This window comes from Myxine glutinosa, chromosome 6, assembly GCF_964187855.1.
Source record: "Myxine glutinosa chromosome 6, kmMyxGlut1.1, whole genome shotgun sequence".
NCBI lineage: Eukaryota > Metazoa > Chordata > Myxini > Myxiniformes > Myxinidae > Myxine > Myxine glutinosa.
The window spans coordinates 178,101,544-178,125,443 of record NC_136266.1 but is presented as its reverse complement, the minus strand read 5'-3'; the positions used below and the strand labels follow the sequence as shown (position 1 = coordinate 178,125,443).

At 43.4% G+C, this 23,900-nt stretch overlaps 1 protein-coding gene across 5 annotated transcripts in view; it reads left to right on the top strand.

Moving 5' to 3' along the window:
- LOC137428985 (anion exchange protein 2) overlaps positions 1-23,900 on the top strand; it is a 155,961-nt gene that overhangs the window by 56,137 nt on the left and 75,924 nt on the right. For 4 of the 5 annotated variants that reach the window (XM_068118930.2, XM_068118933.2, XM_068118932.2 and 1 more), the window contains exon 2: positions 3,976-4,152. In XM_068118930.2, the coding sequence (XP_067975031.2) occupies positions 4,099-4,152 (54 nt within the window). In that variant the 5' untranslated portion in view covers positions 3,976-4,098. Of the gene's footprint in view, positions 1-3,975; positions 4,153-8,238; positions 8,398-23,900 lie in introns of those variants that run through there. The other variant, XM_068118934.2, reaches the window with a different exon arrangement.

Below are 23,900 nucleotides of genomic sequence, written 5' to 3'. Positions count from 1 at the left end.
CTAAGTCCACTACTATTTGTAGCTGTGATGGAGGTGCTGGCTCAGAACGTAAAGGAGGGTCTACCGTGGGAGTTGTTGTATGCAGATGATCTGGTGTTGATTGCAGAAAGTATGGATGGACTGAAGGAGAAGATGAACAAGTGGAAGGAATGTATGGAGACAAAAGGTCTGAAGGTGAATATCGGAAAAACGAAGGTGATAGCAAGTGGTAAAGCATGTGGTGAGGTGGAAAGAACTGGGAAGTGGCCGTGTGCTGTGTGCAGGAAGGGTGTCGGAGTGAATTCCATTCAATGTACAATGTGCGCTGAGTGGGTTCATCAAAAATGTAGTGGTTTGAGAGGGTCATTAACCAGTGTGGCAGCTACATTCAAGTGTAAGGTGTGCACAGAGGGAGCTGCAGATGGAGGAAATGTTGAGTTGGATCTTGGAGATGGCGTGAAGCTGGAAGGTGTGAAAACATTTTGTTACCTTGGAGACATGCTGAATGGAGAAGGTGGATCAGACTCGGCAACGGTTGCTCGAGTGAGGTGTGCATGGAAGAAGTTTCGGGAACTGAGTGGCGTGCTGACGAGGAGGGGAGTGTCGTTGAAGCTGAAGGGAAAGGTGTATGCTGCATGTGTGAGAAGTGTTATGATTTATGGGAGTGAGACATGGGTAATGAACGTAGAGCAGCAACGAAGGCTGGAAAGGGTGGAAATGCGAATGGTTTGGTGGATGTGTGGAGTATCGTTGAGAGAGAGGAAGACAAATGATGAATTGCGAAAGATGATGGGAATAGAGCCTGTGATGGATGCTGTGAAGAGAAACAGGTTGAGATGTTTTGGTCCTGTGTTGAGGAAGGATGAAAGTGACTGGTTGAAAAGAGTGATGGGAATGAATGTAGCAGTAAGTCGAGGACGGGGAAGACCGAGAAAGACGGCTAAAGATGGTGGAAGAAGAAATGCGGGCAAGGGGGTTAACAAGGGGAGATGCAGAAAATAGGACAAAATGGAGAAGATTGTCATGGGGACCGCAAGGCTAACCCCCGCTGTAGTCGGGAAAATGGCCTTAAAATGCCTGTTGTTGTTGTTGGTAGAGATGATGGTAGTACAGTATTTACAAATATAAATAATTCAAGGAGGCATGCATGCAGCGATGATGGTAAAGTAGATAAAAACAAGACCCTAAGTCTCACAATGGCCTAGCCAGGCTTGTTTGATACTTTACTTGAAGAGGATGTATGATCTGGGTGGGGATACCAGTTAGCAAATGATGTAAGTATTAAATTATTTTGAAGTACTCTAAGTCTCTAAGCTGTTTGTCACCATGGAAGTGAAGAGATTGCATTGAGACACGCATGGTTTATTCTATATGTTTGGAGTCAACAATGAACCAACCATACACCGCTTCAATCCAGTAACTTTGCATTCACAACAAAGGGATTGCTGTGTTACAATTATATTTATTACATTATTATTATTAACGTTATTATTATTATTATTATTATCATTATTATTATTATTATTACAAAAACGATACTACTGCATTAAGAAACCTGGGCTAATTTGTCCGAAGCGGCCTGAAGCGGCGTACTCTGGCTGTGACCACACTGCCCTGACGAAGCCAGGTAGCAGGGAAGAATGAGGAAAATTTGGTGGGAATGAATGGGGAAGTGTATGACACAATCTGAAGTCATCTGCAAAAATGAAGAGCGGGTTAACCAGAGTATCGGAGAGGTCATCAATATATATGTGGAACAAGATTGGGCCCAAAACACTGTCTTGTGGAACTCCAGCTCCCACTAGGAGAGGGTTCCATTGATGGTAACACGTACGTTGACTATGTGAGTGAATGAAGTTGGAAATCCAGGAATGAAGGTGACCTTGAGTTTGGCAAGCAAAGCAGGATGGATGTCAGGTGGTATGAAATGCCCAACATATGTCCAGGAAGACTGTCCTAACCTCGTGTTTGAGACAGAGGGCCTCTAACATTTGCTCAGAAAGGAACAGAAGCATGTCTAGAGTTTGATCCCTAATGATGTCACAATTAGCTGAAAATTGACTTTCTGTTGCCAAATTGCACCAAGTTATTACATGACGTCACCAAGTTATTGTCGATAATGCTCCAGGAAATGAAGGATTTGTGTATGTGCTCCTTTGTTCTCGGTGTGGATTCCTTTGCTGCTGGAAGTTTATTTTCTCCACGAGGTCTTTTCTTGTAGCATTATTTCTATACCAAAGTTTTCGTCTCCATGTCATCCCCATGCTTTCAAAAAAAAAATGGGGGATATTGTAATTGGCTCCCTCTGTCTGGTTCGTCCGTCACTCTATCACCTCCAAAACGCTTGTGCAGAAACTCGCCAAACCTACAAGTTATGATCACCACCTGGTAAGGTTTGAGAGCATTAGCATGTTTGACCCTGCCGCCCGGGCCCCTGGGGTGGGGTCAAAAAATCAAATATCCAAAAATGCAATTGTGGGCACATTTTAAACATTTTTACAATCTACATGGGGGGGGGGGGGGGGGGGACACATGGCATATGTAACGATTTTTTTGGATTTGACCCATGGTTCACACCCTGTGGGTGGGGGCTTGGGGTCACAGGTGCCAAAACAGAAAATTTTCTTATCAAAATGTGATATTTGGTCAATCCTGGTGGACCTTTTGCCATCTTTCAACTTTGCTTAAGGTGGGAAAGGTGGGGATCTGTCACGGCGCGCCATCGACTTCGCTCTCGTCTGGTTTCATGTTGTTTTGAGTTTGCTTTAAAAAATTTCACTTGGTGCTGCAAGTACAGGAAGTCTTCGTATGACATTCCTTACTGGCTTCACATTTTAACTTTTTTATTTTCACCCCCCCCCCCCCCCATCCCCTCCCGCCACGCCCCTGCCCTCCCTTACTCCACCCCCTCCTCACTCTGGACCAATAACCAGTGTGGTTGCCCAGGTGGAAATACAAGGTCTGATGTTTCAAACAATGTGCTGTCTTTATCAGGGGCTGTGCAGGTGTTACCCACCTTCCAATTAGGAGGGGGCATCACTTGACTGCAATAAGTAGATAGTGACTGTGAGACCTAAGGTTGTCATCATGGCTTTGCATGTGACACTTAGAGAAATCAGGTGTATATAGTGGGCTTTCCGTGTGAGACTAGGTGTAGTCAGGTGTATTGTGCCTTCCGTGTTTGACTGGGTGTAGTCAGGTGTATTGTGCCCTCCGTGTTTGACTGGATGTGGATAGGTGTATATAGTGTGTTTTCCGTGTTTGACTGGGTGTGGATAGGTGTATATAGTGTGTTTTCCGTGTTCGACTGGGTGTGGTCAGGTGTAAGTGTGGGTTAAGGTATCCAGCAAAGGAAATCTCTGTTTAACTTTGGAGGAATGGTTTTGTTTATTTCTTTTGGTTTTATAATATATAATTAATAAATGCCACATCATACGGAGAAAAAAAATGTACTAACAAGTGAACAAAAGCCAACTATTTTCAACATGGTGCACCACTCCCTGTTTTACCATGCCACACGACGCTGCATAAACCCATTCCATTCCGCACAATGTCGCAACGTGTGGCATCACGTAAACCATGCTGCCCTATGTCGTGCTATGATCTACCTTGGCATCTCAATCCACACCCTGCACTGTTCTGATCTGGACTGTCTTCCATCAACTTCCATCAAACCACAATCTATTGTGCATTATGCACTCTCATGCATTCCGTTCCACCAAGACAGGATCTCCTGTACTATTCTTTGTACCATTGCACGTACCTCCAGCTAACACTCACCTGCCCACACCGTCGCACAGAGCATATAGGCAATAAGGCCAAATAAGATGCACCTCAAAGTCAAATGACATGTATGGCAGCCAATTACAGTGTAGCCAAACAAACGTTCATTCACTTTTCATGCTGGATCTTCCCAAATGCGCCACCTTTTTGCAGCCTGTTGAGTGTGTTGCATTTGGAGTGTGAGTATGTGTGTGCGTGTTTCACCCCCCACAGGGCATGCAGCCTATGAGGAGAGAGCGACGTCGCACGGAGCACGAGAAGGGCTAAAAGGCAGACGCTGAGAGAGACCGTCGTAAAACAGCAGGCAAGACCCGGAGTGCCATTAGTGGGGCAACCATGGACCGGCAGAATGCGTCCAGCCCTGCCATGTGTACCTCGTCTTACCTGCAGGTTTGCGTGCCTTTGGCATTCCTTGTGTGACACTCGGTTTCTGCTTCTTTTCTTCTTCTTTTTTCTTCTTCTTTCTGCAGACTCGTACTTTGGCAAAAACCGTACATGTGCATGGACATTAAGGCCTTGGGCCTTAATGTCCTTCCCAATCTCTATTTTTTTTCCAGCCCTTCCATTTTCCATTTTCCCTTGTGTTCTGAGAGGCTTTACTAAGACTTTGCAAGAGTATCACAATTAGTCTCAGTTGAAGGTTATTCTGTGGTCAAACAGTTGGACCTCTGAGCATTTATTATCTAAACAAAATGCGCACTTGGTTACAGTAAAATGATAACGAGCGTATCTTGTTTATTTGGCCCAGTGTGTAAAGTCAGTGCATGGCTTTGGCATTCTTTATAGTGCAGGATTTTTTAAAAAACGGTTTGTAACCGTTTTCCTCACAAGTTTCACTTAACGATTTGGTAATTTGTTTTCCCTGGTGCTGTGTTGGCAAAATTCCCATGTTCTCGTGGAGACGTGACGTGAGGGGCTGTGGTTGAGATGTAGTAATTTTATTTGAATCTTGGGCCATGATTATGGCTGAGCGAGTCAAACATTGTGTTGCATCATCGGCCTTGGGGTTGGGTGTTTGTGGCCGCACGTTAACTGTGAACTTATTGTTGTGTTCCGCGTGGGTTCCCTTCGTGGTAATTTTGTGGACCGCAAATGGACTAGACTGTAATCCCCGGTATTACTGCACACGCGCTGCGATGTCCTCCTCGTGCACCATTTGCCCACACTAGATGAGAAGAGCGAAAGGTGACGAGTGGGGAAAATGGAAAGAAGGGAGGTTATTTTCCTTCAGATGTTTGGACGTAACGAGAATTCTTTGCTTTGTGAATTCCACAAAAAATATAAACCTTCATTGACCAGGAACTTTGCTTTGTGAATTCCACAAAAAATATAAACCTTCATTGACCAGGATCTTTGCTTCAGGAATTCCATAAAAATATAAACCCTCATTGACCAGAATCTTTGCTTTGGGAATTCCATAAAAATATAAACCCTCATTGACCAGGAAACATTTATTTGGGAATTCCATAAAAATATAAACCCTCATTGACCATGAACTTTGCTTTGGGAATTCCATAAAAATATAAACCATCATTGACCAGGATCTTTGCTTCAGGAATTCCATAAAAATATAAACCTTCATTGACCCGGATCTTTGCTTTGGGAATTCCATAAAAATATAAACCCTCATTGACCCAGAACTTTTCTTCGGGAATTCTATAAAAATATACAACCTCATTGACCAGGAACTTTGCTTCATGAATTCCATAAAAATATAAACCCTCATTGACCAGAATCTTTGCTTTGGGAATTCCATAAAAATATAAACCATCATTGACCAGGAACTTTTATTTGGGAATTCCATAAAAATATAAACCCTCATTGACCATGAACTTTGCTTTGGGAATTCCATAAAAATATAAACCATCATTGACCAGGATCTTTGCTTCAGGAATTCCATAAAAATATAAACCTTCATTGACCCGGATCTTTGCTTTGGGAATTCCATAAAAATATAAACCCTCATTGACCCAGAACTTTTCTTCGGGAATTCTATAAAAATATACAACCTCATTGACCAGGAACTTTGCTTCGTGAATTCCATAAAAATATAAACACTCATTGACCAGGATCTTTACTTTGGGAATTTTATAAAAATATACAACCTCATTGACCCGGATCTTTGCTTTGGGAATTCCGTAAAAATATAAACCCTCATTGACCAGGAACTTTGCTTTGTGAATTCCATAAAAATATAAACCCTCATTGACCAGGAACTTTTATTTGGGAATTCCATAAAAATATAAACCCTCATTGACCATGAACTTTGCTTCAGGAATTCCATAAAAATATAAACCTTCATTGACCCGGATCTTTGCTTTGGGAATTCCGTAAAAATATAAACCCTCATTGACCAGAATCTTTGCTTTGGGAATTCCATAAAAATATAAACCCTCATTGACCAGGAGCTTTTATTTGGGAATTCCATAAAAATATAAACCCTCATTGACCATGAACTTTGCTTCAGGAATTCCATAAAAATATAAACCTTCATTGACCCGGATCTTTGCTTTGGGAATTCCGTAAAAATATAAACCCTCATTGACCCGGAACTTTTCTTCTGGAATTCCATAAAAATATAAACCCTCATTGACCAGGATATTTGCTTCGGGAATTCCATAAAAATATAAACTCATTGACCAGGATCTTTACTTCGGGAATTTTATAAAAATATAAACCCTCATTGACCAGGATTTTTGCTTCGGGAATTCCATGAAAATATAAACCCTCATTGACCAGGAACTTTTATTTGGGAATTCCATAAAAATATAAACCCTCATTGACCAGGAACTTTGCTTTGGGAATTCGATAAAAATATAAACCCTCATTGACCAGGAACTTTGCTTTGGGAATGCCACAAAAAATATAAACCTTCACCGACCAGGAGCTTTGCTTTGGGAATTCCACAAAAAATATAAACCTTCATTGACCAGGAACTTTGCTTTGTGGATTCCATAAAAATATAAACCCTCATTGAGCAGGATATTTGCTTCGGGAATTCCACAAAAAATATAAACCCTCATTGACCAGGATATTTGCTTTGGGAATTCCATAAAAATATAAACCCTCATTGACCAGGAACTTTGCTTTGGGAATTCCATAAAAATATAAACCCTCATTGACCAGGAACTTTGCTTTGGGAATTCCACAAAAAATATAAACCTTCATTGACCAGGAACTTTGCTTCGGAAATTCCATAAAAATATAAACCCTCATTGACCAGGAACTTTGCTTTGTGAATTCCATAAAAATATAAACCCTCATTGACCAGGAACTTTGCTTTGGGAATTCCATAAAAATATAAACCCTCATTGACCACGAACTTTGCTTCGGGAATTCCATAAAAATATAAACCCTCATTGACCAGGAACTTTGCTTTGGGAATTCCATAAAAATATAAACCCTCATTGACCAGGAACTTTGCTTTGGGAATTCCACAAAAAATATAAACCTTCATTGACCAGGAACTTTGCTTTGGGAGTTCCATAAAAATATAAACCCTCATTGACCAGGAACTTTGCTTCGGGAATTCCATAAAAAATATAAACCCTCATTGACCAGGAACTTTGCTTTGGGAATTCCATAAAAATATAAACCCTCATTGACCAGAAACTTTGCTTCGGGAATTCCATAAAAATATAAACCCTCATTGACCAGGAACTTTGCTTTGGGAATTCCATAAAAATATAAACCCTCATTGACCAGGAACTTTGCTTTGGGAATTCCATTAAAAATATAAACCCTCATTGACCAGGAACTTTGCTTTGGGAATTCCATAAAAATATAAACCCTCATTGACCAGGAACTTTGCTTTGGGAATTCCATTAAAAATATAAACCCTCATTGACCAGGAACTTTGCTTTGGGAATTCCATAAAAATATAAACCCTCATTGACCAGGAACTTTGCTTTGGGAATTCCATAAAAATATAAACCCTCATTGACCAGGAACTTTGCTTCGGGAATTCCATTAAAAATATAAACCCTCATTGACCAGGAACTTTGCTTTGGGAATTCCGTAAAAATATAAACCCTCATTGACCAGGATCTTTGCTTCAGTCACCGAGTTGTTGTGCAGGCGTGCACATATCAAACCTTCAACTCCTTTAATTGTGCTTTTTGGTGTGAAAATTCCAGTTTGCTGATATGTAGGTTGTATCCGGTGGGGTGCAGTGGTGGCGCAGACATGATTGTGACGTAATGGGGATGCTGACCCAGCTCTGGCTCAGTGAAAAGTTGGTGCCACATTTGTTTGGAAACTCATGTTGTTGTTCGTTTCTCAAGAGGGTTACGTGTGAGGCGTCACGGTAACTTGGGATGTGAGTTTAGGAATGTCAAATCCATAAGTGTAAACTTTGATGTTGAACCCGACCGCTCCTGTTGTTTGCTTTCTTCGAGCACGACCTTTGCATCGAAGCCATTAACCATTATTAACGGGTGGATTAAGCAAAACCTTTACGCCCTTCGCAATGAAACTACTCGGTTAATCTTCAAACTTGCTTTCTGAGGTTCTCATTGTTCCGGTGTGCTTGTGGTTCACGGATGAGGACACGTCCCTAAGGACCGTAAGGAAGGGCTTCACTAGCCCTCTGTGGCCCAGGACTTCCCCATAGCCGGCATGGCAGAGCTGTATCAGGTGTGTCTATTTGCTACCTGTGCACCCTGGCAATATCCTTATGACATTGTTGTTTCCCAGTGGTTCTGAAAAACATGAGGCATGGATTTATCATGACCTTGTTCTTTCTTTTGAGAGCGGTTTTACCCATGTGGCTTTTACAATCATATACGAGATGTCGTATCCTCAGGACAACTTCTCTGAGAACTCTAAATTCATCAACTAGGTTTAAAAAAACAAATTTTTTAGGTCTTGCATGTAATATTTTAAGGAGTCATTTTTCCCATTTCTGGGTCAATTAGATAAGTGTTTGAAAGTAGCTGTCGAGGTTTGGGCATTGCGATGTTGATAGAAGGGATAAAGTCCGACGTCCTAACCTTGTACGTCCGTCATTGGTGCCTTCGTGATCGTCCGTCATTGGTTCTAATCTTTTAAAGTGGGTAACAGAAAACAGCTAACGAGGATTTTTTGTTTTGCATTCCGAAGACCAATTTGCAGTGTTCTCACGCTCGAGCTTAGGAACATTTTCTGGTGTCCTGTTTTGTATTTTTTTTTTTTTAAGGTTGTCCCTGAACGTCGAACAGCTTCCAGTGGTCCTGCGTTTATTGTGATATTTCCTGGTACGTCTTTCACACACTTTGTTAAGTTGTTTTGATCACTCTAGTTGCTCCGACTATAACTAGGATGACATTTTGTGCCGCTTCCATGTTCTCTTCATGTCATGTTTATCTCCTTATACTTAACCACCTTTTTTTTTTTTATCCCTATGAATGATTTGGACCAAAGTCAGGTACTGATGCTTAAGTCAAGAATACCTCCTTATTTAGCCCCCAACCAGGTGTCTGCTTATTTGGGAGCTTCTATTTTGATCCTCTCTGTCCGTCCATCCATCTGGAGGCTCTACTCACGACAGGATCTCAAATACTACAAATACTACAGGATTGTATAATGCTATTGGGAACAACTGTTTATTTCTATACACTTTTTTTTTTTTTTTTTTTTTTTTTTTTTTTGTATACAAGATCGAGGCTCGTGAAAGAGCGAACATTAATCACACAGAAAGACAAACCGACACATAAAACATATAACATCGGGAGCGGTAGACAAGATGGGGAGAGAGGGGGAAGGACACAAACACAACATTTGAGAGCAGGGACCGAGAGACATGGAGACATCGAGAGATCTGAGAGAGGGCGAGGGCTTTGTGGGGGGGGGGGGGGGGGGGCGTGGGAAGGGGGCAGTGGGAGAGGTATAAAACATATGGACACTGCCAGGACTTCCAGGAAAGAAGTTGGAATTTCAAACAAGGTGGATCTGGGGTGAATTAGCGGGGGTAGAAAAGATCAAGGTTTTGGATGGGGGAAGATAAGAGATGGTGGTGAACAGCTGTTTTAAAGACCTGGAGGGAGGAGTGGGATTGAAGGGAGTGAGGGAGTTTGTTCCAGAGGCGGGAGAAAAGAGGAATGAAAGAGTGAAGGTGAGCGGAGAGCCGAGATTTCGGCAGTTTAAGCATCAGAGGGTTGCTGGCAGATCTTGTGCGACCTGTAGGAATATTTGGGGGACAGAGCACAGAGAGAGCTGGGGGTGCAAGGCCGGAGAGGAGTCGGTAGAAGACAGAAAGACCACCTACCTGCCTGCGGTGAGTGAGTGAAAGGCCCTCAGAGATAGCTTCATCGCGGGAGATTCCAATAATTCTGAAAGCTTTGGTTTCAACAGCGTGAAGCCGAGCTAGGTGTGAGGCAGGAGCACCGGCCCATCGGGGAGAACAGTATTCCATTGAGCTGCGGATGAAAGCCTTGTATGTGGTGAGGAGCTCAGGTGTGCCGAGGAAGGACTTCGCACGACGGAGGATGCCCAGTCGGCGACTGGCTTTGGAGGCCAGCTTGGAAATGTGGTTTTCCCAAGAAAGATCATGGCAGATAGTGAGACCCAAAATCTTGAGCGACAGAACTTCTTGGAGAGGATTGTTGAGAAAGTAGATGGGAGGGTTGTCCAGTCGATCTTTTCGGAGAGACATAGTAAGAGTGTGAGATTTGTCAGGATTGAAAGACATGTTCCACTTGTTTGACCAGTCTGTGATTTTGTCCAGGTCTGCAGAGAGTGAGGAGGCAGCAGACTGCCGATCTGAGGGAAGAGGAATGGAGCGGCAGAGAGTGGAGTCATCAGCAAAGAGATAGAGAGGATTTTCGAGAGAGTCGGAGAGATCATTGATGAAGACCAGAAAAAGCACGGGGCCCAGAACACTGCCTTGGGGAACTCCAGCCTGAACAGGAAGAGGAGATGAGAGAAACCCATTCAGGGCCACACGTTGACGACGACTAGAGAGGAAGTCCGCCAGCCATGCGTGGAGATTTCCATGGATACCAAAGGAGGAGAGTTTGGTGAGCAGAGCGGGGTGCCAGACCGTGTCGAAGGCACGTGATATGTCGAGGGAGACAGCTCTAATTTCCTGTTTGGCATTGAGGACCTCCATCCATTGTTGAGACAGCAGAAGCAGCATGTCCAGAGTAGAGTGACCTGGTCTGAAACCAAATTGATGATCAGAGATCAAGCCATTGGAGAAGAGGAAAGATTTCATATCAGAAGCAATGATGGATTCCATGACTTTGCTGATAATTGGGAGAAGGCTGATTGGTCTGTAGTTGCTAGGATCTGTTTTTGCACCTTTTTTGTGCAAAGCGGTGATGTTGGCTGATTTCCAAGCAGATGGCAGTTGACCTTGAGCAAAAGAGAGGGTGAAGAGAACAGAGAGAGGGTGAGATAAAGCAGCAGAGCAGGATTTTAGGACCCGTGGGCTGATGCCGTCGGGTCCAGTTGCAGAATCAGAGTCGAGGGTTGACAGAAACTTTTCCACCTTGTCAGGAGGAAAGGACACGGAGTCCAGGAGCAGCAGGGTACGACTGGGTATGGTGGGTACAGAGAGGGATGGGTTTGGGACACAAGATTTAGAGGCAAACACAGAGTTGAGGCATTCAGCTTTTTCACGTGCGGAGTCAGCTGTGTAGCCGTTTGAGGTAAGGGAGGGGATGGAGGGGGAACAAACACCAGAAACGGATTTGACCAGACGCCACCAGGATTTGGAAGAGGGAGACAGATAAGAGAGTTCGGTCTTGAGAACGGAGAGATATTGTTTCCTGGCTCTCCTGAGGGTGGACACACACTTGTTTCGGGCTTTGTGAAAGGAAATGAGATTTCCTTCCGTTGGATTTGCTTTCCAGGAGACGAAGGCAAGTTGTTTCTGGGCAACAGCCTCACCACAAGATTCCGTGTACCATGGACGGGAGGAAGGGTATGACAACTGAAGACGAGATGGGATGAATCTGTGCATGAGAGAGAGCAATTTACTTTGGAAGAATTCCCAGGATGAGTTGATGTCAGAGGTGGTAGAGATGGGAGACCAGTCCAGATGATTGATGGCTGCTTGAAGACCGTGCCAGTTGGCCTGAGTGAAATGCCAGACTCGTCGACGCTGAGCAGGCTCCCTGAGGATGGTCAGAGAGATGTCCACTTTAACAAGGACATGATCAGATGATCCGATCGGAGCAGAAGAAGAGCAGCAGACATTTTCAGGGAAGTTAGTCATAACCAAGTCCAGAAGAGAAGATGTTCCGTTGACTGAGATCCGGGTCGGGAAATTGACAGATTGTGTCAGTCCCAGTGAGTCGCAGAAGTCCTTTGCTGAGGAGCCATGGCTGGTGAGAGAGGTACCCACACCCAGCCAACTGGCATGATGACAGTTGAAATCACCACATATGAGGAAGAGAGAGTTGGGATGAGTAGATAGAAGTTGGTCCATATCATCAGACAGCGAGATGTAGATGGAGTCATCACTGTTTGGTGGACGGTACAACACACATATGAACAAGAGGTGGGAGCGAAGGGGAAGCCGTAGCCAGAGGTATTCCTGGGGGTGAGGTGGAGAGAGTGCAGTGCAGGGCGAGTGAGGAAGAGAGTTTTTGATAAAGATAGCAACCCCGCCTCCAGGACGAGGCTCAGGTCTATCATACCGGAGGAGGGAGTAGCCCGGGAGAGATACTATGGAATCAGAGACATCATAAAGGAGGAAAGTTTCTGTTAAGCAGATCACGTCTGGTTTGACAGAAGCAACCTGTATGGAGAGATCAGTTAAGTTTGAACGAAGGCCCCGGATGTTTGAGGTCCATACCGTTAATGAAGAGGAAGGGGGAGCATCAGATACAGAACAGGGGGGAGGAGGGGTAGGGTAAGATGTGGAAGAGGTGGAAGAGGTAGGGAGAGCTGTTGAAGGTGTGTCAGAGATTTCAGAATAGCTCGGAGAAAGGGAAGGATGGGGCGGACAAAAGGTTTGATGGTGATTGGGTGAGCCACAATGAGGTGTTATTTGAGGAGGGGGAAGAGCGAGGCAGAAGGTTGGGGGAGATGGAGGTGAGAGTTTGAAGGGGGAAGAAGCGGGGAGGACGCTTTGAGGAGGGGGAGTGAGAGGGGGGAAATTGAGAAGCAATGAGGGTGGGGAGATTTGAAGGGGAGGGGTGAGGGGGGAGTTTGGGAGGGAAGGGACAAGGGGAGGGATTTGAAAGGGATGGGATATGGGGGAGATTTGGAGGGGAGGGGTGAGGCAGGAGTCTAGGAGGGGAGGGGCGAGGGGGCGTCTTGGCGGGGAGGGGTGAGGGGGTAGTTTAGGAGGGAGGGGGCAAGGGGGGAGATTTGAAAGGGATGGGTGATGGGGAAGATTTGGAGGGGAGGGGTGATGGGGAAGATTTGGAGGGGAGGGGTTATGGGGAAGATTTGGAGGGGAGGGGTGAGATTGGATTTTTGAAAGTGTACGATTTATGGGAAACGAACATTTATTGCAAAATGAGTTTCTTGTGACCTTCGAGTTAAAAATACGTTTAAGGACGCTGGATGGAGGATGGAGTGCAGGAGAGTTTAGGGAATGTAGAAAAAAGGCACTATAGGAGATGGATATTTTTTTTGGGATGAATTGATTTGGTGAGCAAGTCGAAAGCAGCCTTTTAAAGAAGAAGAAGAAAAAGGTGTTATAAAATATGACGGAATACATAACTTGAGGGGAAAGTGTAAACATTGAAGGTTAATGAGTGAAAACTATCTGGGGAAATGGGGGAGAAACACGTGGTCGAAGAACGAACGAACGAATAAGAATGAATAAACGAATGAGAACAGAGAAGGAAATGTTTTTTTTTTTTTTTTTTTTTTTTTTTTTTTTTTTGAGTTGAGATTTACACAAGGAAGTAGGCTATGGGTGAAAAGCCTGGGAATACAGAGAACGAAAGTTATTGGATCACAAACGACGGACCACTGAGAGAAAAACAAAGCCTCAAGGTTGTACAGTGCACACTGTACAAGGCCTTGCTCGCGACACGGCAAACAGACGATCAATTTATGAAAGATAAACACCGAGAAACAACCAAAGTTGCACACAATAACTTCACACACCGAAAGATAAATACAGTTTCGACAAAATACAATTGTGAACAGACTTAACTTCGAAAAACGTGGAGACCGTGTGGAGCTTCGAAAATCCCTGCCGCCGTCTCCGAGATCTCGCGATCTCGCCACTTTACCATCTCCACTACCTACATAATCACCTTTAATTATTTATTTGTATACCTTTTTCCATTTAGCCTTTTGTTGGCTTAAGGCTTAAGATTTTAGGGTCTTAAGTTTGAACTCCTGCCTTGCCGTTAAATAACACCAGGTGGGTTGATAGCCTGTCATCCTTCCGAGGTTGGCAAAAATGAGTTCCAGCTTACTGGGAAGAATATGCCATTTGAGTATCCTGTATCGGAGTGGCGACCCATCTAGGATTGTACCCTCTAGCCAAGGAAAAACTGCCACAGCAGCCTAATGCGTCTGAAAACGTGAAAGGAGTGGTTCTTCTTGTTCTTTTACCAATTCTACTACATATATTCCACCTTGAATTATTTATTTATATACACTTAACCATCACCACGACCAGCACACAACTTTGAACTATTAATTTAATTGTACAGTATATACGTTTAACCATTTTCCTACCTATATTCCACTTTGAATTTTTATGGCGTAGCCCATAGGGCAAAGCCATCTACAACAGTGTTTGTCTGTTCGTATGTATGTCCCTCACAAATGTACACCAATCAGAGCTGAGAATCTGGTCACATGACAGGGGTGATGTGTGATGTACACCGTAATGACATCACAGACATAATCACGATGGCTTAAATGACCATCAAATATCGAAAGGATAGGTGTTACGGGTCTTCCAACAACATAGTATGTATAGGCCTTCGGCTTCGTGCCTTCATGCCTGACCTTCAGGCCGCTTCGGACAAATTAGCCCAGGTTTCTTAATACAGTAGTATCGTTTTCGTAATAATAATAACAATAATAACGTTAATAATTATAATACAGTGCATTCAGAAAGTATATTCAGACCCCTTCACTTTTTTCACATTTTGTTATGTTGCAGCCTCATTTTGAAATCGTTTAAATTCATTTTTTCCTTCATCAATCTACTCTCAATACCCCATAATGACAAAGAGAAAACAGGATTTTAGAAAGTTTTGCAAATTTATTAAAAAGAAAAAACTGAAATATTACATTGACATAAGTATTCAGACCCTTTGCTGTGACACTTGAAATTTAGCTCAGGTGCCTCCCATTTCTCTTCATCATCTTTGAGATGTTTCTACACCTTGATTGGAGTCCACCTGCGGTAAATTCAATTGATTGGATATGATTTGGAAAGGCACACACCTGTCTATATAAGGTCTCACAGCTGACGATGCATATCAGAGCAAAAACCAAGCCATGAGGTCGAAGGAACTGCCTGCAGAGCTCAGAGAGGATTGTGTCGAGGCACAGATCTGGGGAAGCCTACAAAAAATCGCTGCTGCATTGAAGGTTCCCAAGAGCACAGTGGCCTCCATAATTCTTAAATGGAAGAAGTTTGGAACAACCAGGACTCTTCCTAGAGCTGGCCGCCCGGCCAAACTGAGCAATCGGGGGAGAGGGGCCTTGGTAAGAGAGGTGGCGAAGAACCCGATGGTCACTCTGGCTGAGCTCCAGAGATCCTGTGTGGAGATGGGAGAAACTTCCAGAAGGTCAACCATCACTGCAACACTCCACCAATTTGGGCTTTGTGGCAGAGTGGCCCGACGGAAGCCTCTCGGTGAAAGACACATGGAAGCCCACAGAATCTTGTTTCTCACAGTCTGAGAGTCCTTTAGATGCTTTTTTGCAAACTCCAAGCGGGCTTTCATGCATCTTTGGGGCTTGAACGCCCCACCTTGAACCTCCAAGTGGGCTTGAACCCCCCACCTCAAAAATCTGTTTTTGAGGGGTGTTTTTTTCACATGGAAAGCGTTTTCACAGGCAATTTCTATTGGAGGTACTGGTACCATTTGGGTTGCGCTGCGAATGCGATTTCAAATATTGGGCCGTGGACAAAAAAGTTTGGGAACAAAAAGTTTGGTTTGGAAAAAAAGTTTGGTCGGGTGTATGGGGTGTATGGGGTCTATGGAGTCTTAAAAGTATGTTCCAAGAGAGAAGTATGTAACTACTACACAGAAGGAATACATGTATTCACAATTTAAGTCGGTTCAAACAGTACAAAATTAATAGACATATTCAAATGGGTTGTACAAGGCTTACCTTCAAAACCTACCATCCCCTCGTCCGCATCCTGTGGGTGGATGGAGTTTGCATATTAAAGGTCGAAAGGTAATAAAAGGGTCTCAAGGGTCTATAAGGTCTAAAAAGTGGTCCCAGGTTATAAAGGACTAAAGGGTCAAAGGAGTTCAAAGAGGGTTTAAAAGGTATAAAACGGGTGCAAAGGTTGAAGGTTGTAAACATCTAAAAGGTAGATTTCAACAAGTCAAGAGATGACGATGGTTCACGAGCGAGCGGTATTCAATGACAAAGGACGGACTATAACCGAAACAGGCCCGGACTGGGGGGTCGGGGGCCCACGTGGCAGGTGTCGTCCCCGACATGCGGTGTACATGCCTATTTACAAAGGGCCCCAATGCGCTGCGTGCGCATGCCTTTAAGAGCCAACTGTACGTAATTGTGTGTGGTGCTGGCCTGGAAATGTCAAAACGAAGGTTACTGACCTTGAAATGAGATAGAAAATAATGTATAATCAGTTATGAGGTTAATTAGCTACACAATGCCGAAAGTTAGGTTAGACTCCGCCAACTTTGAAAATTTGACCTTTGTGACCTTCAAAGGTCAAAGGTCTAAGATTCTGAAATTTGTTGGAAAACTTGTATTTCATGATGTATGTGATAATATTAGATCATGTACGACATTTCACCCTATCAGGAAACGAACAATGTTGTAAAACCATCAAAAATCGACTTTTCTAAATTTCGTGACCTTGAGACCTTGACCTTAGGGCGAAAATAAAAAATCGAGCTCTGTGGGGCTAGACACATGACATTGGCCTAACCAAATACCGAAACCCCTGTCAAATTCCACCAACTGCCTCGGAGAAGATGTAGCTTGAACTCGATTACCCCCTAAAAATACATCTTTTTTGGGCGTCGCTCCGCCCACAATGGGCGCAATACGCCCACTCTAGGCAGGACACAACTAGATCATGATATCAACCTCCCACCGAAGTTTCATCAAGATCGCATGATATCATCGGGTAGTAATGCTGCGGACAGACAGACACACAGACACACACCCATGACGAATATAGTGGTCACTGTTTGATAACTCGTGAACCAACTCATGCCTCACACCTAGCTCGGCTTCACGCTGTTGAAACCAAAGCTTTCAGAATCATTGGAATCTCCCGCGATGAAGCTATCTCCGAGGGCCTTTCACTCACTCACCGCAGGCAGGTAGGTGGTCTTTCTGTCTTCTACCGACTCCTCTCCGGCCTTGCTCCCCCAGCTCTCTGTGCTTTGTCCCCCAAATATTCCTACAGGTCGCACAAGATCTGCCAGCAACCCTCTGATAGTTAAACTGCCGAAATCTAGGCTCTCTGCTCACCTTCACTCTTTCATTCCTCTTTTCTCCCGCCTCTGGAACAAACTCCCACACTCCCTTCAATCCCACTCCTCCCTCCACGTCTTTAAAACAGCTGTATACCACCATCTCTTATCTTCCCCCATCCAAAACCTTGATCTTTTCTACCCCCGCTAATTCACCCCAGATCCACTTTGTTTGAAATTCCAACTTCTTTCCTGGACGTCCTTGCAGTGTCCATATGTTTTATACCTCTCCCACCCCCCCCCCCCCCTTTCCCATACCCTCCTCCCCAAAGCCCTCTCCCTCCCACAGATCTCTCGCCGTCCCTGCTCTCCAATGTTGTGTTTGTGTCCTTTCCCCTCTCTCCCCATCTTGTCTACCGCTCCCCTTATTTTGTGTTTTATGTGTCGGTTTTGTCTTTCTGTGTGATTAATGTTAGCTCTTTCACGAGCCTCGATCTTGTACACAAAAGAAACAAACAAACAAAAAAACAATAGTACATAATTTCCGAATTACCTCACCCAAGTACGTGGGGGATTAAGCATTTCAACATAAAAAATTTCAAGAATGCTACTGCCCTGCCTTTCCTAATCTCCCCCAGGGGTGATTAGCCGAGGTATTTACCACAAAATCATGCAAAGCATCATCTACAACAATCGTGTTTTGTACTGCATGCTCCTATAAAATGATTCCTCCTCGTAATGCCATAACATGTGTTTTTATTGAAAATTTTATTGACGTCAAAGGTACGCTATCCACCCGTGGTGGTGTAAACACTGCACTGTTCACATTTGTGCATTAAACAAACTAGTAAAAAGCCCGTTAAAATGACAGGTTGGAACAGTTTATTCGATGGTGCAGCCTTGTGAGCATGCCAACTGGCTTAGTGTCAGGTATGCTTCTATTTTCTTTATTTATTAGACATCATACGGATTAAAATGAACATTCATTTTACTCTTGTTACGTGCTCCTCCCCAAACCTCGGTCATGGTGTACCTCCGAGCCCCGAAATGAGTCACGGCAGAAAGATGTGCTATTATGTCTGCCAATGACCAATGGTGAAACCACACCAATCAGTTGTTGCAAAAAACCAAGTATTGTATTAATATCGCACAATAATAACAACTTGCACAGGTACAATATAACAACAAAATACCATTTGATTCCTATGATGGTACCACCAGTTTCTTAACTCAATAACTCATGGTGCTCCACGTGAGCGAAATGTAACACCCCCAAAGTCACTGTCTCGGCACCAGGCCAGAGTCGATCCACGCTCGCACTTGTGTTAGTGTTGAAAAACCACTTTTCGCACTTGTGTTGGTGCAGGAAACCACTTTTGCACTTGTATTAGTGTGGAAAAACCACTTTTCACACCTGTGTTCGTGTTGAAAACCACTTTTCGCACGTGTGTTGGTGTAGAAAACCACTTTTCGCACTTGTGTTGTAGGAAACTACTTTTCGCACTTGTGTTAGTGTTGAAAACCCACTTTTCGCATTTGTGTTAGTGTTGAAAACTACTTTAAGCACTTGTGTTGGAGTAGGAAACTACTTTTCGCACTTGTATTAGTGTGGAAAACCACTTTTCACACTTGTGTTAGTGTGGCAAAACCACTTTTCACACTTGTGTTAGTGTTGCAAAACCACGTTGCGCACTTGTGCCAGCGTTGAAAACAACTTTCCGCACTTGTGCCAGTGTTGCAAAACCACTTTCTGCACTTGTCCTAGTGTTACAAAACCACTTTTCTCACCTGTGTTAATGTTGAAAACCACTTTCAGCTCTTGTGCTGGCGTTGAAAACCACTTTCCGCACTTGTGCCAGTGTTGCAAGCCCACTTTCCGTACATGTGCTGGTGAAGTAAACCACTTTTTGCACTTGTGTTAGTGTTGAAAAACCACTTTTCGCACTTGTGTTAGTGTTGAAAAACCACTTTTCGCACTTGTGTTGGTGCAGGAAACCACTTTTGCACTTGTATTAGTGTTGAAAAACCACTTTTCGCACTTGTGTTAGTGTTGAAAAACCACTTTTCGCACTTGTGTTGGTGCAGGAAACCACTTTTGCACTTGTATTAGTGTGGAAAAACCACTTTTGCACTTGTATTAGTGTGGAAAAAACACTTTTTGCACTTGTGATAGTGTTGAAAAACCACTTTTGCACTTGTATTAGTGTTGAAAAACCACTTTTCGCACTTGTGTTAGTGTTGAAAAACCACTTTTCGCACTTGTGTTGGTGCAGGAAACCACTTTTGCACTTGTGATAGTGTTGAAAAACCACTTTTGCACTTGTGTTAGTGTGGCAAAACCACTTTTCACACTTGTGTTAGTGTTGAAAAACCACTTTTCGCACTTGTGTTAGTGTGGAAAAAACACTTTTTGCACTTGTGATAGTGTTGAAAAACCACTTTTCGCACCCAAATTGGGTCGCCACGTCAAAATCCAAGATGGCCGCCTTGCGTCTTCCACTTTGTCAACTCACATCACTTCACCGCCGGGGGACCTAGGCGTAACGCTTGTATTTACAATATCATGGAGTGCAGTAGTACTCCATATGTAGGGATGGCATGGGAAAAAAGTGGCTGCCCATTTAAATGTGTACAAAATGATGCACTTAAAATCTACTATAGACTTAGACTCATAAGCCTTTAAAAGTCATACATTTTATTCTCAAACATTTTCTTAACTATCAAGAATGAAAAAGGTGCCTGAATGCATCATTAAAGTACCATATCTAGAGATCGCAAAATCGCTGATTTGTTCATCCTCAGAATTAGTGCTTGGCCAATATCGGAATCAGTAATCGGCAAGGGCCGATTTCAGCAATTTTTCGGTAATCGGCATAGGCCGATTGGAGTCAATGGGAGTGTAGATTACGATTTATAGTTGTACTGTATACAACCTAAAAACCTGGAATAGCTTTTGCCCTTGTTCGCGCCCCCACGCCCCCCAACCCTCTTGAGCAAAAGGGGCACATTTTACATGCAGTCTTTTAACAGTCCCATTATAACTTGCTAACTTATCGATACATGTGTTACACGTGCATACTACATTTCCACTTTCTGGTGCGCTTGTTTCAATGTTTTTGCTGCATGATTCTGAAGTCCAGCATTATTTGGAATTATTTTCTGATTAACCTGCTTGATCTAACTTTGGCCGATTTATTTACTTACTGTATGAATGATGTTCGGAATAGAATCCCTTTGTAACCCGGGACTCCGTGTACTGTATTTTATGGAAAACTTGCTTTTCACATGACCAGTCAGGTATGAAACGCTTAATTTTATGTCCGTCAATAGCTAATCAAATTAGAACACAGTATCTCATCATTCGTTTAAAAATGACAAGATGCTGTGCCATTCCATCTCCCAATCGATTAGAGAAGGGATTGAAAATGTATCAATTCTCACAGCCACTCAATAACGTTGATTGGTCAGTCGCGGGCACGGCACCAATCCGGCACGGTATCCACTTGACGTGTTCGCAATGCACTATGACGTCATTATTTACCACTTTATAATCGGAATCGGTATCAGCCGATTTATTAATTTTATTAATTGGTAATTGGTTTATAGTCAAATTTTATAATCTGCAGAGCACTACTCAAAATCGTTGATAAATATCATCTGACCTAGCACAATAAAGGCTGAAGCAATTACAATGATCGCAACGGAAGGAAGCCATATTTTATCTTGGGTATTGTACCCGCATCATAACAAATTTTTTTAAAAATCGGATTAAAAAAAAAATACAACCACAATACACCACTGATGTATTACGATGCTGCGTCTGCACTTGTGTGAGTGAATATGTTTGCCGTGATCGGTCCATGCATGTGTGCAATGAAGTGGTTTTGGTAATGACAACACTTCTGCTCTGACATAATTTCTGAATTCTGATGTAACATCATTATAGATAACTAGGGCATGCCCGTACTATATATATATCTAAAATTATATCCCCCCCCCCCCTCTATTTACATGAAATGGTTTGGTCCATTCGCAAAGCCAAAGCGAACGGCTTGCGAGTACGGTGACAATCCCCCCCCCTCTATTTACATGAAATGGTTTGGTCCATTCGCAAAGCCAAAGCGAACGGCTTGCGAGTACGGTGACAATCCCCCCCCTCTATTTACATGAAATGGTTTGGTCCAAAGCGAACGGCTTGCGGAGTTTGGTAAATAAATCGCCATAGCTCGGTAACTACTTCTCCGATTAATATGAAACCTTGAAAAGGCACATCCTCGGGTCCCCAGCAATATACCTGGCAAGTTTCAAGTATATCGGACCCGTGGTTGTCGAGAAACAGCGGTCACAGACACACGACACACACACATACACACATACACACACACATACACACACAGAGATTACTGGAATTATAGATAGATGTGTTTTGACACCCATCGAGTTCTGTGAGAACTGAACATCTGGCGACATAGGGTAAACTATTTTGCCTTGGAGACTGACTTTTTTTTTTCCTTTCTGGGAATCATGGCCACATTTTGCACAATGTATGGAGTAAATCCTAAGAGGAAGAGTGGTCGCTTTATGTGGAGCAGATTCAGCACTATTTTGCAGCTACCAAACGTGTGTGTGTGTGTGTGTGTGTGTGTGTGTGTGTGTGTGTGTGTGTGTGTGTGTGTGTGTGTGTGTGTGTGTGTGTGTGCACGCGTAACAACAACAACAACCAATGATCGATACTGGTGTGTGTTTGTGGTGCACCAACTTACAAGCTAATGTCAAGCTTGTTCGCACCGAGGAAGCTGAGGGACGTCCCTTTGTCGGAGCTGATTTCCATTGTCAAATAACAACACCGGAATCCAAAGCCATTGATGATCGTGCAGCGTTAAAAGCTGACTAGTGACAGCCAGGAAGAGGATAAGTCCATTTCAGATTACATAGCAACCTAACGTAAATTGACTCACCGGTGTGAATATGGAGATAATCTCGAGGTGTTTTGACAACTGCTTAGTCTGTGGAATTAAACGCAGATTGCTGAGGGGAACAACGTTGGATTTCGACAAGGCCCAACACATATAGTTTACAATATAATTGGTGGAAGAAAACACATTGGACCTCCACGTCCATGTTGTAGTAGGACTGGAGGTAGCATTAAGCAAGATAATGACTTTACATGGCTGCCAGACCTTCCCCATCCACCACCCCCATAGTTCATCTTACGATGGGCAATCTGTGGTAAAATGTGATCGCTGCTGGTGGACAGCTCATCATAAAGCCAGCAATTATTCAACAAGAAATGTGGACTACTTACTATATCTGTGGCAACTAGAACGGCACTCAGTAGAGCGCATTTGAACAGTGCGCATCCACAAGTCTGAACAGTTTACGTTTGGTATCCAACTTGCAGGCCGGATCTTGATCCGGATCTTCACCAAAATCAAGGAAAATTTTCCTTGTCACACGCACGACCTGTCCACCAAATTTCGTCCCAATCGGTCCATAACATTTTGAGATATTGTGTTGTGCATATAGTTGGGGAGCAGACCCCCATACAGCAATACCCCGTTTTACGCCATTTCAACCTACGCCAAATCCGACTTTACGCCACTCTTCTAGAGTAAATTTCAGTTCAGCGAACGTCATTATGTGCGACGTTACGTCATTCCTACATCATAATAGGAGGACGTGAAAAAAATTAATTTTTCCTTAAAAATATATTTAAAATAAATAAAATAGTACATAAAAATTAACAATAAAAGAAGCTAAATAAAACAATTTAAAATACAATAAAAAGCACATTAAAAATATAAAAAGATGTACGTACAGTATACGTACGCGTAGCTGCTGGTTCTCATTCAAAACAAAGGTGACGCCATATGCATTTTGTCCTGTGCTGTGGTCGCGTGTTTGCTTTGCCTTTCGCTGTTATTTTTGTGATTATTCCTTTACTGTGTCTGTGTTAGCCATGGGTCCTAAGAAGGATAGTGCTAGTGTTTCCAAGCGTAATGTGGTGACGATGGAAGATAAGTTAAATCTGATTAAAAGGTATGAAAAAGGTGAAAATGTGTCGGTGATAGCGCATGCCTTAGGGCTGCCACAGTCGACGGTATCGACCATCATTCATGATAGGGAATGTATTCTCGCATACGTCACTGAAAAAGCGCCGTCGGCGAAGACTGCTGTCATGAATGTGAAGAGGGGTCAGATTTTCGACGAGATGGAGAGACTCCTTTCATTGTGGATCGAACGCCAGACCCATGAACGCATACCAACGAGCCAGCTGCTGATACAGGAGAAGGCAAAGTCTTTGTTCCAGGATCTTCTGAAGAAGTACCCGGAGGATAAGGACACAACCTTCGTTGCAAGCTCTGGATGGTTTGCACGCTTTAAACGGCGCTTCAGCTTGCACAACGTCAAGATTCAGGGCGAAGCCGCAGCTGCCGACACCGTAGCCGCCGAGGAATTTCCTGCCACATTGAAGAAGATCATTGAGGACGAGGGATTCTTGCCCGAGCAGATCTTCAACGCCGACGATTTTTTTTTTTTTTTTGGATACTGAATCGAGGCTCGTGAAAGAGCTAACATTTATTTCACAAACAAATCAAC